The following is a 19,878-nucleotide window of genomic DNA, read 5'->3' on the forward strand; positions in this document are numbered from 1 at the left end:
ATTATTTACCAATAACTATGACAATTATGTTGAATAACACTCATTACACGACTGATAGGACAATTAGCTTGTTATGCCATTATTTGGTGTAAATAATATGGTTAAAATTCATTAGATAGGAATCTGCACTTCACTTACATTATGTAATGTATCAGAGATTTATGTAATTTTTCCAGGTTGATAAAGGAAACGTTAGTGAAAAAGACAGAGAGCTAGAGCTACTTCAGCATTAATTGTGACTACAAAAGCCCAAGAAAGGCTACAACAGCAGTGGTAAGATAAAGCAAAATGATATGGGCAGAAGTAAACTGTGAAGTAAGCAAGAAAAAGTGAAGCAAAACAAAGCCAAAAATAAAAACAGAAACAGAAACAAAATGCTTCACTTTTCACAGATTCCGCAAGATCTGCTAAGTTTGTCCAACATTTTTTGGTTTTATTTCAAATCTTCAGTATTCACGCTATTTTGCTTTTGAAAACAAGTAATAAGGGAAGAAAAGGAAATCAATAAAATGAGAAAGAAAACCCAGAAAACAGAATAGAATTATAGTACAGAATTTTTACGTATTCTTGCAAGGAATGAATCTAGATAATTCATTTTTAAAATGTGCTTTCAAATCAATACTTACTTCAATGAAGCTGTTTTCTCAAATCAGCCAGGTGTTGTGAATTTTAAAAAAGAGCGTTTCTCAAATCAGCCAGGTGTTGTGAATTTTAAAAAAGAGCGCATGGCTAGATTGCTTCAAATAATAGAGGCTTGTGAAAATACTTTTCAGCAAGCATCTACACTGAAATGTGAATGCCTCACCCTTTTTGACATTTGCATAAAACTAATTTCAAAGGTAATCTTCAGCTATGAATGTCAGATTGACAGCTCCAGTGGCCAAGATGATATCAGGGCAAGAAGTATTAACATGCTGTACTTAAATATTACTAAATTAATCATGTCTACTAGTTTTATATTTAGAAACTGCCAATGAATGCTGCAAATTAACTTTCCTGATCAGGATTTTTAAAAAATCAATTGGGCTACAAGAGCTTTTAGAAGAGAAGAGAACACTGTAACATCCACATTTGAAGTGCTGAAAAATACTTAAAAGGCTTATCTAGTTTTAAGGAAGAAAGCCTTGCAAATTTGGGTAGCATAGCTTATGTATTTTGTTTTTCAGATTGTTGCACAGAGTTTTAGCTGTATTGATTGAACAAAGCCAATTTCGTAGCAACTACAAAATATGTTAATTTTACTGTGGTACAAATACAACAGTGTAATGCACCAAAATTTGCTGGAACAAAACACTGTTGGTTAAGATGTCTTCCTTCAGCATTCATTCCAAGTGTTTTTGGCACTTATAAATTACTAGGAGGTTGAACTAATTATAGTTCAACAAGAAATGGACTTTAGTGAGCAACAGGACCAATAGCCTATCCCCTTAAGAAATGGGCATTAAGGACAACAAAATTTGGAATGATAGAGAAGGAAATTGATTAACAGAGTCAAATTAGGTTGACAAAGAGAAATAAAGAAGAAAACATTGAGCAAAAAACATAGAACAAGCAGGGGGAATGGTTTAATTTTAAAAACCTCTTTAGAATATTTAAGATAAACAGAAATGAGACTCCAGTTTCAACTCATCCCTTTCTATTTCACAGTATGCTGAATTGTACTGGAGGAGTATTAAATTAATCATTAAGGATATATGCATGCAGTTAAATACCAATTATAACATCTTGTGATGAGTTTAACTGGTAAATAATGCACAAACACAGGAATTTCTTTATAATCATGTGGTTAAGTGGCAAGCTCATGCTGTCACAAGACTAAAAATGGATCTGCACAAATTATCCAACAACTAGTGATGAGTGCAACTCATGCAACATTTACCATGTCGTCCTCAGTCAGCAAATTCTGGATCATTGTTTTAAATCCAGCTCAGCCTGATCTCATTTACATGCAATTTACTTCACAAAAGACTTTTAAAAATGCATTTAAAAATCATACAGAATTAGCCCAGAATAAATATGGCTTGATTGTTACAACCAGCACAAACCCACTCCCTACCATGTATATTGTGCAAGTAAAGATTGGGTGGTGTATGTTAACTGCAGGCCAAGAAACTCTCTCAGATCACTGATGGGGAATCCAAACCAAAGGTGGTACCTACGGCAGTCCTCAATTCATAACAGAGGAAGTAGAAGGTAGAAATAAAGAAAGAAAAATCAATAAGTACAATAAATAAATCCTCAGAAGAGAAACTGGGCAACTCTGAACTCCAGAAATCGATACAAAACCTAACAAAATCTGTTAGTCAACATTAACCAAAGGCCACCTCGTCATGTAAACCTTAAACTACTGTGAATGCTCAAATTTATTATTGCTCAAAAAGCTGAGTGTTACATTTTATCAGCGGTTAAATTCTCCAACAGTTAAGAAAAAATGAAAAAAAAGTCTCATTTGTCCTATAGTACAATTAAATTTGATCTAACTTGCACTGCTCTAAACCATTGATCTCTATACCAAAATACAGACATTATCCAGTGTTTCCAAACACATACTTATATAGGCCAATCATAATCATAACGTACCAACATAATTATTTCACTCGAAGACTTCAAGCCATCACCTTCTGCCCCTTAAATAGACTAAAAATGTGCTATATTTAAGAATTACTTTGAAATATGATGATTTATTGTGTAAACACTACAGTTTTTCGTTAGAAACTAAACTTACAATGGCAAGCCGGGAAACAGAGACACAGGATTCTGTTACATTATTTATATATGGGACAATTATGGCAGCCAAAAAAAACCTTAAAGCACGATTTTTTTTAATAAACAAAATGAAACAGATGCAAGATTGAAAGTACCTGCACACACTTACATTGTATAATTGCTTGTCAGTCTGGAGCGAATAAAATTGCAAATGCCCTGGTTTCCCATTTAGAACTAGAGCTTTGCTTTTTGGATCAAACATTAAACCAGTTAAAACCTCCTGACCTGTAGAAGGACCAAAATGAAAAACGGAAAACAATCAAGTGCCAAAGAAATGGTGATATAAACAGCTCATTCAAACAAATCTCAGCCAGATACATACCTTTAACTAAACCTTGAATTATGGCAGAAACAATCAAATTGCTTTGGATGGTTATTATTTCTGAAAGAAAAATCCAAGATTTCATATTAAAAAGTAGAAACAAAATGCTCAGGGGATTGGGATATAGTCAAATTAGAACCATTATGAAATTAGACCGGATCATAGAAAATAAAAGTTGAACAAGTTTGGTTTGGAACACATGCATCGAAATGTACAAAGTATGGTTAATAAATCAATCAGCTACAGCACAAATAGCCACTTACAACTTGCAAGGCTATACAAGATACTTAATAGTCCTAAGACATTCAAGAAATAAAACAAAGGAGCAAGAGCAGATCAAGCTGATGAGTAAAATGTAGTCAATTCCATGAACAAATCATTCTGAATTAAACAACTCAAATGCCGATCCTGCCATTTCCAAAGCTACCAAAGCAAAGTCTGACCTTTGAAAATTTTAAATAAAAGGTATAAAGTAAAAACAATCTGCTAAAACACAATGGCTCTAATAAGTTTCCAACCCTTACTATTATCGCTGTGACATGTACAATGCAAGGCACCATCTGGCGAGGTTGCAATATGTTCAATTGCTCCCCCAAGACGAGGCAGAAAGTCTTTCTTTGTTTCAAATCCATATCGCCACTGAACCAGTACTGATTCGACTCCTCCAGACAGCAAACTAGTGCCTGTTAAGTAAAAGGCCACAGTAAAATGAATCAGCCAAGAATATTTTTCTTTCTAGTCCTTCACAAATAGCTGTCACTATAAAACCTCAATTCAAAAATTGTCTCAGCCTAAAAAGATGCACTACAATGAGAAAAATACTAATTCACTGTCTGCAATTAGTCCATCCTTCTCCACCCTCAAAGAATCATGTAATTTAAGACCATCAAGCAAGCAAAAATGTTATTATATCTACGAAATAAAATATTCTTCCTAGCAGCATCAACTTAGTGCTTTCCAAACCACATCACCCCACAAGATGTTTCAGGTCAGGCGAGGTAAAATCCTGAAAGTACAGGAACAAAAGTCAGAGTTCCGTAGATGGTGGAGGATGAAGAGAATATTTTTTTTTAAAAATGTAATAGCTCAGTATTTGAAGGTTGCTGGGTGAATTTTTCAAGCAATAAAAAAGGCCGAAAAGAGTAAGTTGAGAAGAAGAAAATGCAATTAGCAGAGAGAGAACATGAGAATACAATGGCATCTAACATAAAAGGCAACCGAAATACTTGTGACATCTAAGTACCAAGTGGACAGTAAGTGGAACAATGGCTCCTTTAGGGATGAAGAAAATGATATACAATTAGAGGTAGAAGACAAAGCTACAAAACTTAACTCTACTACCAATGATATCTAAGGAACAGGATGCTGGCAAAATAGTGATAAGTGGACATGGCAGATGAAAATGGAGAAGCAGCAACGACGGGAAAGGCTGACTACGCTTGGAATGGACTGGTCACCTAGTCTGATGACTTGGCTCCAGATTAAAGACTCTGGGGAAGAGATAGTAGCAAGGCTTGCCTTAACAATTTTGATTTTCCTAAGATATGGAGAAGTGCCAGAGGACTATAGCAAAGCAATTGTGAGATCTTTGTTCATTCAAAGTCATTCCTAGTAACCAGGGACCAGTCGGTTTAACGTCAGTGGGTAAGGTTTCAGAAACAATAAATTGTAAAAAAAAGCCACCCGACAATTGAGTTAATAACGAGATGAAACAAAGATTTGTAAAATGGCAATTGGGAAAGGTAATCTAGATGACCTTTTCTGATTAGGTAACAGGGAAGATGATCAATACCAAATTAGATCAGGAGTAGTCTATGGTTAGTGATTGCATGGCAAATGGCCATTTTTTTTTGAACTGGAAGACTGTTAACAGTAGAACATAGAACACACAAGAGTATAGGACAAGAACAGGCCCTTCACTGCACCATGTCAGTGCCAACCATACCACTATTCTAAACTAATCCCATCTGCCTGCACATGGTCTGTATCCCTCTGTTTCTGCCTGTTCATGTGATTGTCTAAATACCTCAAACTTTGCTATTGTATCTGCTTCTACCACGTCCCCCGACAGTGCATTCCAGGTAGCTACTATCCTCTGCGTCCTCACACATCTCCTTTAAACTTTCTCCCACTTACCTTAAACCTACGCCCCCAAATATTTGATATTTCGTGGTCACCCCTTGGCCTCCAACATTAGCAAAAACAATCCAAGTTTGTTCAATCTCTCCTTATAGTTATTACACTCCAACATAGCTAACATCCTGGTAAACTTCTTCTGCATCCTCTCCAAAGCCTCCACATTCTCCCCATAGTACAACAAGCAAAGCAGCACATAGTACTCCAAATGTGGCCTCACCAAAGTTTTATACAGTTGCAACATGGCCTGGCAAGTTTTATACTCAGTGCCCCAACCTATGAAAGAAAGCATGCCGTTTGCCTTCTCTACCATCTTATCCACCTCCACTTTCAGGGAGCAATGAACTAGAATCCCAAAATCCCTCTGTATATCAATGCTCCTAAGGAACCAGCAATTTCCAATATACTTTCTTTTGGAATTTTGGCAAGTCAAATGCATCACCTTAAACTTGTCTGCATTAAACTCCATCTGCCATTTCGCCACCCAACTTTCCATCTGATCTATATCCTGCTGCACCCTTTGAAATCTTTCCTCACTATCCACAACTACACCAATTTTCAATTTACCCAATTTTGTATTCAACTTGCCAATTCACCATGGATCCCAGGAGATTTGATCTTCTGGACCAGCCTACCACAAGCCATGTTGTCAAACGTTTTAGTAAAGATCATGTAGACAACTTCCACTACCTTGTTCTCATCAATCACTTTTATTGCTTTCTCCAAACTCAATCAAGTTTGTTGGTCAAGACTTCCTCTGTATAAGCCCATGCTGACTATCCCTAATAAGTCCCTTTGTCTCCAAATGCGAGTAAATCCTGCCCCTAAGAATCTTATCTTGCAGTTTCCCCAAGGTCATTGCTGGCACCACTGCTTTACTGATTCATATAATGATATGAATATTGTAATGCATGGTAAAACTACAATATTTTGTGACAATATCTCATTTGGAGGAGTGGGAAAGGGAGAGGACAATACCAACAAACACGGCATAGGCAGGCTAACAGAATGGACATACGTATGAAAGATGGAATTAATGTAAAATTTGAGAGATAATGTATTTTGGTAAAAGTGACATAGAAAAGCAATATAAACTTAACTGCACAGCTCTAAGGAGTGCAAGCAGGCAAAGGAACCTGGGGGCTCGTGTGGTGGATCTTTGAAAGTGGCAAGACATTTTGATAGTGCAGTTAGTAAAACATAGGAAACGCTGGGCTACATAAATACAAGTAGAGTGCAAAACATGCAAGTTGGGCTAAACCTATACAAAGCTTTATACGGTTAGGCCACATCAAGAGTATTGTGTACACTGCTGGTCACCACTCCTTAGGATGGATATGAGAGAACAGAGATGGTGGCACAGTGGACTCAACGTGATGTTCAGGCTAATATTTTGGTCAAGGACTCAAATGCCACCACTGCAGCAAGTAGAATTTGAATTAAAGTAATAAATCTGGAATAAAAAGCTAAATTCAGTGAAGGTGACTTTGAAACTAAGACTGTCATAAAAGTTAATTTGGTTTTTGCATCAGAAATCTGGCATCCCTACCTAGTCTAGTCAACATATTACTTAATACTCTTATATGTAGTTGAATCTTAATTGCCTTTGCTAGCTAGCAAATCAGTTCAAGGCTAATTACGAATGGGCAACAAACGCTGGCCTTGCTAGAGATGTCCACATTGCATGAAATAATTAAAAAGGATGCAGAGGATATTTACCAGAACAGTTTCAGGGAGGAAGAAAATTTAGCCACAGGTTAATTTGGTGAAACAATGCTCTTCTTGGAGCAAAGGAGTTTGCTCAAAAGTTGGACAGAGCTGTATAAAATTTTATAAAGTTTAGATGAGATAAACAAAAAAAACCCAAATCTGCTCGTCTTCGCTGATGGTTTAAAGACAAGTTACATAAATTTAAGATGTTGGACAAGAGATACAGGGGGGAATGTGAGGAAAACATTTTTTTTTAAATTGCAGTACTGGTGGAGGCAGAGACAATGAATGATTAAAAAAAACTGGGTAGTCATTTAATGGAATGAAACTTATAGGGTAATGGGGATATAGTGGACGAACAGAATTGGTTGCACTGCTCTACTGACAGCCAGCAATGACATTCTTCTGTCATGTAATGATGACGACAAATTCCTATTTCATTCCTTCCAGAAAAGTGAAAATGATCCAAGTTTTAATACGTATGATATCAAAATTTTAATTTGCATACGAATTAAACATTCCCAAAAACTTGTGAACCATGGTACATAAAAAGAAAAATGTCTCCCACTTAAGAGCTAGTTAAATTAAAAATGAGAATGTAATTCCCTACCTTCCGCTGAGAAAATCAGATCATTGACTGCATCGTGATGCCAATGTTGCGTTGAGTAGGTATACCCGTGTTTGTGATTGATGTTCCTCCTGGAAAATTGAAAATTCACATCAAGCTTAGATACCTCCCACTTTCAAAATAATCTACTTTTCTTTCAGGCACAAATAAAAATATTCAATGACGTCATGTTGAGGGAACAATTCAACATTAAACATAATAAAAATACCATTTTGTTGTACATTTTCAAAGTGTTTCATATATAACTGAATTAAAGTGGGAACTCATACAATTTCTATACACTGAAGCATTCTGAATGACCAGCTGCTTTTATGGAACTGTATATTAAATAGACCAAAACAAGCAAGTGGAGATTGCTAATTGCTACCACATTTCAGACAAGGCTGCAGATATAAAAACATTCTTCTATTTTTTTTTCCAACATATGTATGCTTTCATGTTAAATGCTGTTTAAGGTACTGATTCTTGAAACACAATTTCTAGGACAGTGAATCGTTTTGGTAATATAGGTCTTAGTCAATAAGCATTCCTTTTTCTTATTGAAAGTAATGGAGTATTGCATTATTACACAGATCTTTGCAGATTTTACTGTTGAATGTGTCAAACAGAATTGCATACATGGGAATCTCCTCAGAAAATATGGATTATTAAAGCATGAATTCTAGCAGGTACAAAGCAGTGACACAGGATGAAAGAATTGTATCAGTTTTGTAAATGGCAATAAGATGGAAGCTTTAGAGTGAATTCCAACAGGCATTTTGTAAGCCGTCTGAAATAGTTATTAAGCTGCTTATTTAAAAGCACAGTCAGTTTAAGTTATTACAGCCTGTCAACTACTATTGCTGAAACATGTGGGATGTTGGAGAAGGAAATATTCATCTGGGTTAAGGATAACAAAATTATTTCAGCATACATGAAGTGATGACATTTACTGCATTGCGGAGATCAAATAAAACTAGTTACAAGTGGCTTTTGGAAGAGTAACACCAAAAGTAAAATAACACCAAAAGTAGAATGCCTTACCAGAGACGAATTTTACCATCTCTGTGGCCTGTTGCTATACAGTCTTCCTTTGGATGACAGGCTACACATGTGAACACATTATTAGCTCTTCTCTGATCTTTGATACTCAAGGGAAACCTTTAAATATAAATTAGCATAAAATTATTTTTTCTGTTTCCTTGGTTGTAAACTAATTGTTTCTTCAGAAATAGTATGCAGAGAAAATCAAAGTAATTTTCCAACCTGTAGTACTTTCTCTTTTTAAAGAAAAGCACACGAAGTTCAAGAGATTTGACTGAAGCGACATATTGACCCTGTTAACAGAACACAGTATAATCAACACTGTTTTGGGGAAAATGTAGCAAAACAAAAAAACTGCATTTTGCACCCTAATGAATTATGTCTTTTAAACTTACCTTCAAGAATACCAGGCAGAGTTGTGAGATGCATGGCTGCTATAAGAAAGATGTCGCAAAACTTGAAAGGGTTCAGAAAAGATTTACAAAGATGCTGCCTGGGTTGGAGGGTTTGTGCTATAGGGAGAAGCTGAATAGGCTGGGGCTATTTTTCCTGGAGCATCAGAGGCTAAGGGATGACCTTATAGAGGTTAACAAAATCATGAGGGGCATGGATAGGGTGAATAGTCAAAGTCTTTTCCCTGGGTGGGGGAGTCCAAAACTGGAGGGCACAGGTTTAAGGTGTGAGGAGAAAGATTTAATAGGGAAATAAGGGGCAACTTTTTCACAAGGCAGATGGTACATGTATGGAATGACCTGCCAGAGGTGGTACAGGCTGATACAATTACAACATTTGAAAGGCTTCTGGATGGGTATATTAGTAGGAACGGTTTTAGTGGGCTATGAGCCAAATGCTGGCCAATGGAACTAGATTAATGTAGAGCATCTGGTCAGCATGGACAGGTTGAACCGAAGGGTCTGATTCCATGTGGTATACCTCCAAGACACTATGACTCTATTTCTATTTTAAACTTAATTTATTAATTCAAAACGTTAACTTCCTCATCATATATCGAAATAACTTTTGTTCAGGCAAAATGTCAAAGTTACATAAATAAACTAACAGTTTTTTCCTTACAATGTAATAGTTACACAAAGACTCACTCTCACTCCTCCACAGACACTGTCAGCAAGTACTTTGGCGAAAAACTAATCTCTCATTGGATAGAACTTTATTTCTCATGTGATATTATAGCTAGTCATTAAACAAGGTCACAAATGTGCCCAGACATTACACTTGTACTTCCTTTCACTTTAAGGAAAAAAAAATCATAATGCATAAACTTATTCCTTGAATCAATCAGTTTCTGATAAATTACATTTTTAAAAATAATTTGGAGGAAGTAAATTCTGTTTTGCTTACAGTGGCTTTTAGTTTAAAGCTAGATAATCAAGGAGCTCCTACCTCTCTGCCAAAAGCTATTGATTTTGGTGACTGATGTACATCATCCAAAATGACAGTCAAGTCTTTTACTTCAACCTCTTGCTCAGTTGACTTTGGTAGACTGATGGATACCAACTGAAAATTTCCTGGAGAAGAATACAGATTGCAAAGCATGGCCACAATTCACACATTAACACGTACAACATTTAAGAACCGCCCTTGTATTTTACTTTACCTGTCATGATTTACCTTTGAAAACATTCCAATGACTAACAAAAATAAAAAGTGCAAATCGAATGAAAATCTTAAATCCAACATTACACTTGATTTAGAGAAAAAAATGACTAATTGACAATGGTTGCTAAATTAAGAACTGCACACTGCCAATGGGTATATGCAACTTGAATACAATGAAAACAGAGACAGATTGCCAAAGCTTCTCATCTTGTATTCATCATGATAAAAATACAAAAGTTGAAACAACCAAAATAATTTATATTATGGTCAAAAGGTGTCCTGATTGGTGCTGTTGATGCTTGTTTCCCTGGTTATTTTTCTCCACCCAGCTACCTCCCTATCCTGTCTTCCTCTCACCTATCCCCTCCTCCCACCTCAAGCCACACCTCCATTTCCCACCTACTAACCTCATCCCGCCTCCTTGACCTGTACATCCTCCCCGGACTGACCTATCCCCTCCCCATCTCCCCACGTATACTCTCCTCTCCACCTATCTTCTCCTCTATCCATCTTCGGTCCACTTCCCCCTCTCTCCCTATTTATTTCAGAACCCTCTCCCCATCCCTCTCTGACGAAGGGTCTAGGCCCGAAACGTCAGCTTTTGTGCTCCCGAGATGCTGCTTGGCCTGCTGTATTCATCCAGCTTCACACTTTGTTATCTTGGATTCTCCAGCATCTGCAGATTCCAGTATCTCTGATACCAATTTATTTTTGTTGACTTTTAATTACATGTTGACAGTTCATAGTTTTGTTTATCAATGGCTAGAAATTACTTGTTTATTGTGAACAATAGTCTAGTTAAGTACAGAAACCCGGTTAGTGCCTTCTGTTAAGCTGATTCTATCGAGACAGGTAAATTTTACAGACTTTGTTTAAATCGTTAACTGTCATAACATCGCAAAGCGATGGGGCTTGAGAATCAGTGCACTTTCCCTAGTTGGGTGCAACACAAGTTTGACTGATTATCTTAAACTGGTTGTCGATGTAGCTATTAGCATACTCAGGATTATTCAAAAAGTGCTGCTCAGTTGTGGCATCACATCAAACATAATCTTGCTTCAGGTTATGCTAAGTGGGCTGGCTGAATATTGTCTGTATTCATCCTTTTACCAGTAGTCAAAGAAACACGTTTAATTCTGTAAGTTAAGCATTGGAATGTACAGTCTACATACCTGGCATCATACTGGCATTGAAATTCATACATGGCACTGTTTAATTGTGTGGTAAGCAGATTATTATTTCTGGAATGACAGCACCACTTAAACAGGACAAGCATTTGTCTTGTCAGTGCATATTTCAAGAGCTAAACTACTTGCTTTCTCTGGGGGTGTTGTACAAATTTTTAAAATATGTTGCCTTTCCAGGATAACACAAGGTAGACTGAATATTTCTCACTTTGAATAATAATTATATGCAGATCAAAGAGCTTCAAGCTAAGCTAGGCTGTCTGTACACGTCAAACTCCTACAAAGGTTAAGCTACACAACAGAAGGATGTTTGACCAATGCATAGAAATCATAAGCTTTATAGAACAGAGCACAGGTTGTTAAAACCACAGTTGATCATATTAGCATTGAACAGCTTTTCAGGGTATTATATGTCGGCACTTTTTTTCTATTTTTAAATTACACACACAGTGCAATATTATTAAACCAGGTTTCAAAACTGACTTGTAAAACTTTTTTCAGTTACCTGAGGCTTCATCATTATCTGTTGGAACAATAGCAAAGATGGACTTTTCATCAGCAGCAGAGATGTACAGGGCAAGCAGCTTAAAGCCCACAACAAAGGTCTGCAAAGCAAAAATATGGTTAATGCATATCTTAAAAAATATTAAATACTTTATGCTGCACTTTAAAGTACAACACTACTTACTTTTATTAAGATTCCATCTGTGAAGTCCCAAAGTCTAATTGTGCCATCCAATGAAGCAGAATACAACTGTAAACAAATAACCAGATCACCATTAGTTATTTTAAAAGACATCGTATTGAAGTTAATCTTGACAAAGGTTATACTGCGTTGACTTAATTAAACTTGGATGCAAAATTTAACTGTAATGATATAATGGCTTTAAGAGGTATATTTTGTCCTGGTTTTGTCATGAAAGGTTGAGATAGAAGTGTGGAGCAGTCTGCTCGAAGTCAATAAAGTAAACAGCTTGCGGAGGCTTGGCTTATTTTGTTAAGTTGTAACAACAGAAGCAGCCTGAATGGATGGAGTCAAACGCCCACAGAACTGAGATTTTCAGTTTTAGCTTTCAGCAGTTGCTGGGATCTTGAAGCCAGATATCTCTCTCCGTTACAGCGAAAAGTCAGGATTCTCTGCCTGCTGCTAGAATTGCACGAGACAACCTATTTTACCAAATTTGCCTTTGCCAAGAGTGTGTTTATGGGATGTTACTGTATTGGAACAGTTAATTAGTAGTTTATATATAAAAAATTTCGTTAAGCATTTCAACAGAGTTATATTTAAGCCAATTATTCTCTTTTGTGTGCTTCATTAAAACTGTAGAATAAAAATAAAGTGTGTTTTGTTTAAAGGCAAGTAGTTTGACCGACTGAATTGCATCCGGAATGCAATTCCTTACCTTTAAAGTAAGAAAACGTTAGGGTCTATCTTATCTTAATAGTATATTTTGAGGGGGTTTGATCTGGTTCATAATATAACCAAATAATGGCCATTACTTAGATTCTCAGCAATACCAGGCAGGGCATGTTTCTCTATGTAAAGAAGAAAAACAAATCACATCACCAACAGCTGTGCTGGTCCGATATTCTATAAAAGCTTTCACTCATTATACAAAATTCTTTTCTGCCGAATAGAGGAAAAGCAATATCACTGCTTTCTATTGGTTAAAACTAGTAAGTTATGAATGGAACAAAAACAGAAATTTCTGGAGAAATTCAGGTCTGGCAGCATCCATGGGAAGGAAGTAGAATTAATGTTTTGAGCCTAGTGACTCTATCAGAAAAATGGATTAAGAATTTAGGGGCGACACGGTGGCTCAGTGGTTAGCACTGCAGCCTCACAGCGCGAGGGACCTGGGTTCGATTCCAGCCTCAGGTAATTACCTGTGTGGAGTTTGCACAATTCTCCCCGTGTCTGCGTGGGTTTCCTCTGGGTGCTCCGGTTTCCTTCCATTGTCCAAAGATATGCAGGCTAGGTGGATCAGCTATGCTAAATTGCCTGTAGTGTTCAGGGGTGTGTGGGTTATAGGGGGATGGGTTTGGGTAGGATGCTCCAAGGGGCGGTGTGGACTTGTTGGGCTGAAGGGCCTGTTTCCACACTGTAGGGAATCTAATCTAAAAAAATGTCAGCCATGATCAAATGGTGGACCAGACTCAATGGGCTGACAGGGCTAATTCCTCTAGCTTATTTAGTTACTACCCCAGTCTACAGGGAAGACATGAGGCATATATTTGTTTCTCCTTCTTTCTCACTATAAATTGAGACTTTAGATACTATTTCATGTACAGGATTTTAAATGCAGTCAGTCAGGCTATTTTTATTGGATTTGTATTAATTGACTATAGAGAAAAATAAAGCTTTTATATCATCAGAAGTGTTTCACAGGTGTCAGTTCTGGGTCCTCTTTTGTTTGACATTTACATAAAAATGATTTGGATGAGAATGCAGCAGGCATGGTTAGTAAGTTTGTGGACAACAGCAAAATTGGTGGCATAATAGACGGTGAAGAAGGTTTTCTAAGATTACAGAAGAATCTTGATCAAATGTGTCAATGGCTGAAAAATGGCAAATGGAGTTCAACCTGGATAAATGCGAGGTATCACATTTTGGAACATCAAACAAGGGTAGGACATAACAATTAACAGTAGGGCTTTGGGTAATGTTGTAGAATCGAGGGACTGAGGGGGTCAGGTACATAATTTTTCAAAGTTTGTGTCACATATAGACAGGGTGGTTAAAAAGGCATTTGGCACACTTGCTTTCATTGTTCAGTCCTTTCATGATAGGAATTGGGAAGTCATGTTGAGGTTGCACAGGAAATTGGTGAGGCCTTTTCTGGACTGTTGTGTCCAGCTCTGTTGCCCAGTTAAAAGGAAGAGTATTATTAAGCTGGAGAGGGCTCAAGAGATTTACCATGATGTTGCGGGGTACGGAAAATTTCAGTTATAAAGGCTGGACTGTAGGAGGTTGACAGCTGACCTTACAGAAATTTATAAAATAAAAAGATGTTTAGATAGGTTTATGGGCAGGTGCCTTTTCCATAGGATGGGGGATTTCAAGACTGGGGGCACATATTTAAGGTGAGAGATTTAAAAAGGACATGGGGCGATTTATTTTTAACAGAGGGTATTTCACATGTGGCATCAACTTCCTGAGAAAGTGGTGGATGTAGTACAATTACATTGTTTAAAAGACACTTGGATAAGCATATGAATAGAAATGGTTTGGAGGGATATGGGCCAGGAGCAGGTAGGCGGGACTAGCTCAGTTTGGGATTATCCTCTGCATGGACTAGTTGGATCAAAGGGACTGTTTCCATTTAGTATGACTGTACGACCTTAAAGGTAATTGTGCCACTTCCACTCAGAAGAATGCTTACAAGGTCAATAAGTAGGGACGTGTTCCATTTGCTAATAGTCACAACAGAGGCCAATATATCAAATCAGTCTCCAGTACGTTTTACATCTGAAGCAATTATACAAAGCTTGATGTACCACACTGCATGGCCTGTGCTATAAATGTAATTTGTTTTACAGTGTAGCAAAGCTCTATGTTGTAGTCAAAGATTAATTGCAAAAGACTGTCTTACCTGCAAATGATTTCTGGGATTAAGTTGAATGCCTGTGACGAGATTCTTATGGCCTTGCAGAACATGCACACATTCGTCTGTGGCTGTACTGTAAACTTTCACAAGATCGCCTGATGCACAAAACAAGTATCTGCAAAATGAACATTCTGTTTCTGAGAACTACTTTGAAAACTGAAACAAAAAAGACTTAAGAAAACAAGTTCCATTCTGCTTTGCTCCTTGCTAAAAAAATTCTCTGTAAAGCACTGTAAGAATTCTGAACTTTCTACATCTTCTGTACTGAATTTATTCCACTTAATATTGGGATAGTTAAAATCCTCCACTATTATTGCCCATTGGATTCTATACTTCTCAATGAGCCTACACATTTGCTCTTTAAACCCCCATCCCCCATTTAAGGGTCTCTAACACGCTCCCAGACAATGTCGTTTCCCTCTTTTGTTCTTCAGTTCAACCGGTGGGCCACATAAAATGATAACTTTAACATTTTCTTAACCAATAATGCATCTTTGTTTATTCTGTCTGTCTACTCCACAACAAATTCCTGTAACAAGAATGTTGTTACCATTCATGTCTTTGTTTAAGCACATTTCAATAATAGCCATACCTTCAGAGTGTGCATTCTCAGCTAACCTGTGTTAGTCAATAGAACTCCTCACATCATGTAGTCCATTAATGATAATGAACAACTCATTTGTTGACTATTGTCTACACTTTGTTTCCTTGGCCCTTCATTCTCTCTTTGAACTTTCAGCCTTCTATTTCCAGATTTTCTCCCCCTGAATAAAGGGCTAGGCTCTAATCCTGTCAATCACCGCTTAGTAACATTACCAAATCTTCCCAAATCCTTGAACCGGTCCCAGTGATTTGCTTGTTATACATTTACCACTTTTCCCAGAACCAGACACATACCTCTAAGATTCTATATACGTTTGTTTCAGTATCATCTCATGAGACTTGCATTATCTTCCTACCTCACACAGCAGCACAGGTAATCTGAATACTCCTACCTTTGAGATGCTATTTGATAGTAGCTAGTTTTGAGAAGATTTGTAGCTCAGGTTGAGGTTCTGGACGTGAGTTTGCTCGCTGAGCTGGAAGGTTTGTTTTCAGACGTTTCGTTACCATTCTAGGTAACATCATCAGTGAGCCTCCGACGAAGCGCTGGTGTTATGTCCCGCTTTCTATTTATTTAGAATAAATAGAAAGCGGGACATAACACCAGCGCTTCGTCGGAGGCTCACTGATGATGTTACCTAGAATGGCAACGAAACGTCTGAAAACGAACCTTCCAGCTCAGCGAGTAAACTCACGTCCAGCTATTTGATAACTTTCAGATAACTATTCAAAAACTATCTACGAGACCGCACCTCTCTTTCAATCCATGTCATTGTTAGCAATACAGACCATGACCATTGTGTGTTCCTCTCACAGCATTGTACAGCTGCTCACTAACCTACTAGCATGCTAAATAAGAATGACAATAGAGTATCTATTTCTCTAAGCCAAAGCTTCAAAAAGGTTCTGCTGCAGGAGTTCCTTAGGATAGTGCATTTGTCTAAACAATCTTCAACTGCTTCATTAATGATCTTTTCTCAAATGTGAGGCCAAAATCGGGATGTTCTCATATGGCTGAGCAATGTTCAGCACTATTCTCTACTTTGTCAGATACTGGATCAGTCAGTGTTTGCATACAAGGAGGTCTGGACAACACTGCGGCTGATAGTAGCAAGTAACATTTGTGTAACACAAGTGCAAAGCAACGATTACCTCCACCAGACAATCCAACCATCTCCCCATGACATTCAGTAATATTGATGTGGAGGTGCCAGTGTTGGGCTTGGGTGGGCAGGGTCAGAAATCCCACAATGCCAGGTTATAGTCTCACAGGTTTGTTTGAAATCAAGATCTCAGACCACTGTTCCTTTGTCAGCTGAATCCTTGACGTGACAAAGCAGCAGCTCTGAATACTTGAGATCTCAAATAAACCTGTTAAGACGATAACCTGGTATCATGCGACTTCTGACCTTATTCAATAATTTTGCCATTATTGTTTTTATAATTCATTCACAGGATGAGAGCATTACTGGCTAGGCCAGCATTTAGTGTACATCACTATTTGTCCAGAGGTCAGTGAAGAGCCAATCACACTGTTGTTCACCCTTAAATCAACACCTTGGCAGTTCTCATTAACCATAAATACAATTAGCCAAGCCATATAACTACTGCTGGTACAAGAGCAGTTCAGATGTTTGAAATTACATGGCAAGTAATTTTCTTCCTGACACCCCAAACCTTCCTTCTACTAAACAGAAGTGCAATGTGTAGGAGCACTTTCGTCTTGCCTATATGGGATCTGCTTCAACAATATTCAAGATGATCAACATCATGCAGGACAAACCAGCCTTGACTGCGACACGACTCTCCATATGAAACATTCACATCATCCACCACGGTTGCAGTGTGCCATTGCATGTAAAAGATGCAGTATACCTATGTGTCACATTTCCTTTAAACTGCATCCTCCATTGTATTAATTACAGCTTGACTGAAGATAGAAGCACAACAACAAACAAGATGACTTTGTAATTTGAAGTTGAGGATAAATCTTCAGGAATATACTTCAAAGCCTTCATGAGATCCTTACAACCAGTGAGTATCAGGGCTCATTCGCACACTCACTGACACCGTACGCAGCGACCCCCCTCCCGGCCTGGTGTCACAGACAGTGGGCGGCTGTCCCATCTCCCAGACTCAGAGGCAAACCTAGGCCAGGTGCAGCGTTACCGGGTCTCAGAATGTACCCGAGCAGGCAGACAGCCAGCCACGTGACTGCAAGCAGCCGGGCTCCCAGGCGGCGCTCACCTGCAGTCGACTGAAAACACCGGCCGCCTATAGTTGATTTTGCTACCGCCGGTACGAACCACGCGCACATCACCCGGAGCGATTTCCTCCACCATCTTTCCTCACAACCACGTGGCCTGGGCTCGAGGGGCGGGACTTGTCCGTGACTTCAAAGAGGACGGATCGTGGGTTGGTTGCAACCAGAGGGGCGGGGCTTGGTGGGGGGGGGGTTACCCTGAAAGGGCGGGGCTGCCTGGAAGGGGTCATCGAGAGGGCCGGGCGTAGTGCGTAATACGTCGGGGGGCGGGGCTCGTTGCGGATAAACAACGGATGGGCGGGGCTCTCAGTCAGATACCGCGCGAGGTGCGGTGCGTGTAGTGAGTGACATCAAGAGGGCGGGCTCTTTCAGTGAGAGACAACTACTGTGGCGGGGCTTGTGGTGCGACATCTGAGTGGGGGGCTTGGGTGAGGCATCAGTTGGGTGGGACAAAAGGGAGAAAACAAACTGCAGTTTTGTTGGAATCCAAGATCGACCAACAGGAGATAATGGGAACTGCTGGAGAATCCAAGATAACAAGGTGTGAAGCTGGATGAACACTGCAGGCCAAGCAACATCTTAGGAGCAAATGCTGCTTGGCCTGCTGTGATCATCCAGCTTCACACTTTGTTATTTTCGACCAACAGGAGGCTGGAAGAACAGAGTAAGCCCGGCAGCATCTGGAGGAAAGGAGCAGTCAACTCTGTTCATCCAGAGACGTAGATAACATTCTGGGGACCTGGGTTTGAATCCCACCATGGCAGATGGTGGAATTTGAATTCAATAAAATATCTGGAATTAAGAATCTAATGATGTCTGTAAATCTGTTATAAGATAATAAAATGTGAGGCTGGATGAACACAGCAGGCCCAGCAGCATCTCAGGATGCTGCTGGGCCTGCTGTGTTCATCCAGCCTCACATTTTATTATCTTGGATTCTCAAGCATCTGCAGTTCCCATTATCTCTGTAAATCCGTTGTCGGTTGTTGGACAAATCCACCTTGTTCACTAGCATCCTTTAGGGAAGGAAACTTACTTGGTCTGGCCTGCATGTGACTCCTGATCCACAGCAATGTGGTTAACTCTGATCTGCCCTCTGGGCAACTTTGGATGGGCAATAAATGCTGCCTAGCTGTCAATGCCCTCATACCGTTAATGAATAAAGGGGAAAAGATAGTTTTGGGTGTGACCCTTCTTCAGGACTGAATGTGGGAGTAGGGGCAGCTGCAGATAAAAAGGAGGGGGTAGCAGAAGGGTGGTGATAGGGGGACATTGGTGGTAGGTATGACCCGATTGGTCGATGGGAGGGATGAATCCAGTTGGTGGCTGGAAGCAAGCGTTAGAAGATGTAATGGAAGGGAGGAGGTGGGGCTGAAAGGGGAGCCGGGGGGATGGGTGGGAAAATTATTTGAAATTGGAGAACTCAATGTTGAGTCCTCTAGGCTATAGGGTGTTCTTCAAATTTGCGTTCTGAGTAACTGCAACACCGGAGGAGACCGAGGATGGACATATTGGAACGGGAGTGGGGTGGGGGGGGGGGGGAGTTGAAATGGGCAGTGACTAGTTAGGCTGGCTGTTACAGGCCAGGTGAAGATGCTTGGTGAAATGATCACCTAGTCTATGTTTGATCTCACCAAAATGGAGAAGACTATGTGGAGTGGGGAATGGAGGTGGCATGGTGTACAGCTGGATGATAGAGGAGGGTAGGAGCATTGTTTGAAAGAGGTGGATATCCAGGATGCTTGGGAGTGGAACTTCTCCTCGTCAGAGCAGATGCAATGGAGTTGGAGAATTGGGAAAATGGGATGGAGGTTTTGCAAGATGCAGGGTGGGAAAACATGTAGTCTAGGTAGCTATGGGATTCTGTGCAGTTTAGTAAATGTCAGCCCATAAACTGGTACCAGAAATAGAAATGGAGAGGTCAAGAAAGGGGAGGCAGGTGTCTGAGATAGACCAAGTAAATTTGAGGGCGGAGTGGAAGTTGTTAGAGAAGTAAATGAACGGCTCCACAGCTC

The 19,878-nt window shown here is 39.1% G+C and overlaps 1 protein-coding gene across 1 annotated transcript in view; it reads right to left on the minus strand.

The window, feature by feature from the left end:
• Nucleotides 1-17,962, minus strand: part of wdr75 (WD repeat domain 75) — a 39,228-nt gene extending 21,266 nt beyond the window's left edge. The window contains exons 1-11 of the mRNA XM_048535254.2: nucleotides 17,848-17,962; nucleotides 14,983-15,112; nucleotides 12,078-12,143; nucleotides 11,895-11,994; nucleotides 9,987-10,111; nucleotides 8,808-8,878; nucleotides 8,586-8,702; nucleotides 7,545-7,633; nucleotides 3,613-3,771; nucleotides 3,089-3,148; nucleotides 2,876-2,991 (exon numbers count right to left, since the gene is read on the minus strand). Coding sequence (XP_048391211.2) covers nucleotides 2,876-2,991; nucleotides 3,089-3,148; nucleotides 3,613-3,771; nucleotides 7,545-7,633; nucleotides 8,586-8,702; nucleotides 8,808-8,878; nucleotides 9,987-10,111; nucleotides 11,895-11,994; nucleotides 12,078-12,143; nucleotides 14,983-15,112; nucleotides 17,848-17,942 — 1,128 coding nt within the window. The 5' untranslated portion in view covers nucleotides 17,943-17,962. The remainder of the gene's footprint in view (nucleotides 1-2,875; nucleotides 2,992-3,088; nucleotides 3,149-3,612; nucleotides 3,772-7,544; nucleotides 7,634-8,585; nucleotides 8,703-8,807; nucleotides 8,879-9,986; nucleotides 10,112-11,894; nucleotides 11,995-12,077; nucleotides 12,144-14,982; nucleotides 15,113-17,847) is intronic.
• Between the last annotated feature and the right edge of the window lie 1,916 nt (nucleotides 17,963-19,878).

This window comes from Stegostoma tigrinum, chromosome 7 (genome assembly GCF_030684315.1).
Source record: "Stegostoma tigrinum isolate sSteTig4 chromosome 7, sSteTig4.hap1, whole genome shotgun sequence".
In the NCBI taxonomy this organism is placed as follows: domain Eukaryota; kingdom Metazoa; phylum Chordata; class Chondrichthyes; order Orectolobiformes; family Stegostomatidae; genus Stegostoma; species Stegostoma tigrinum.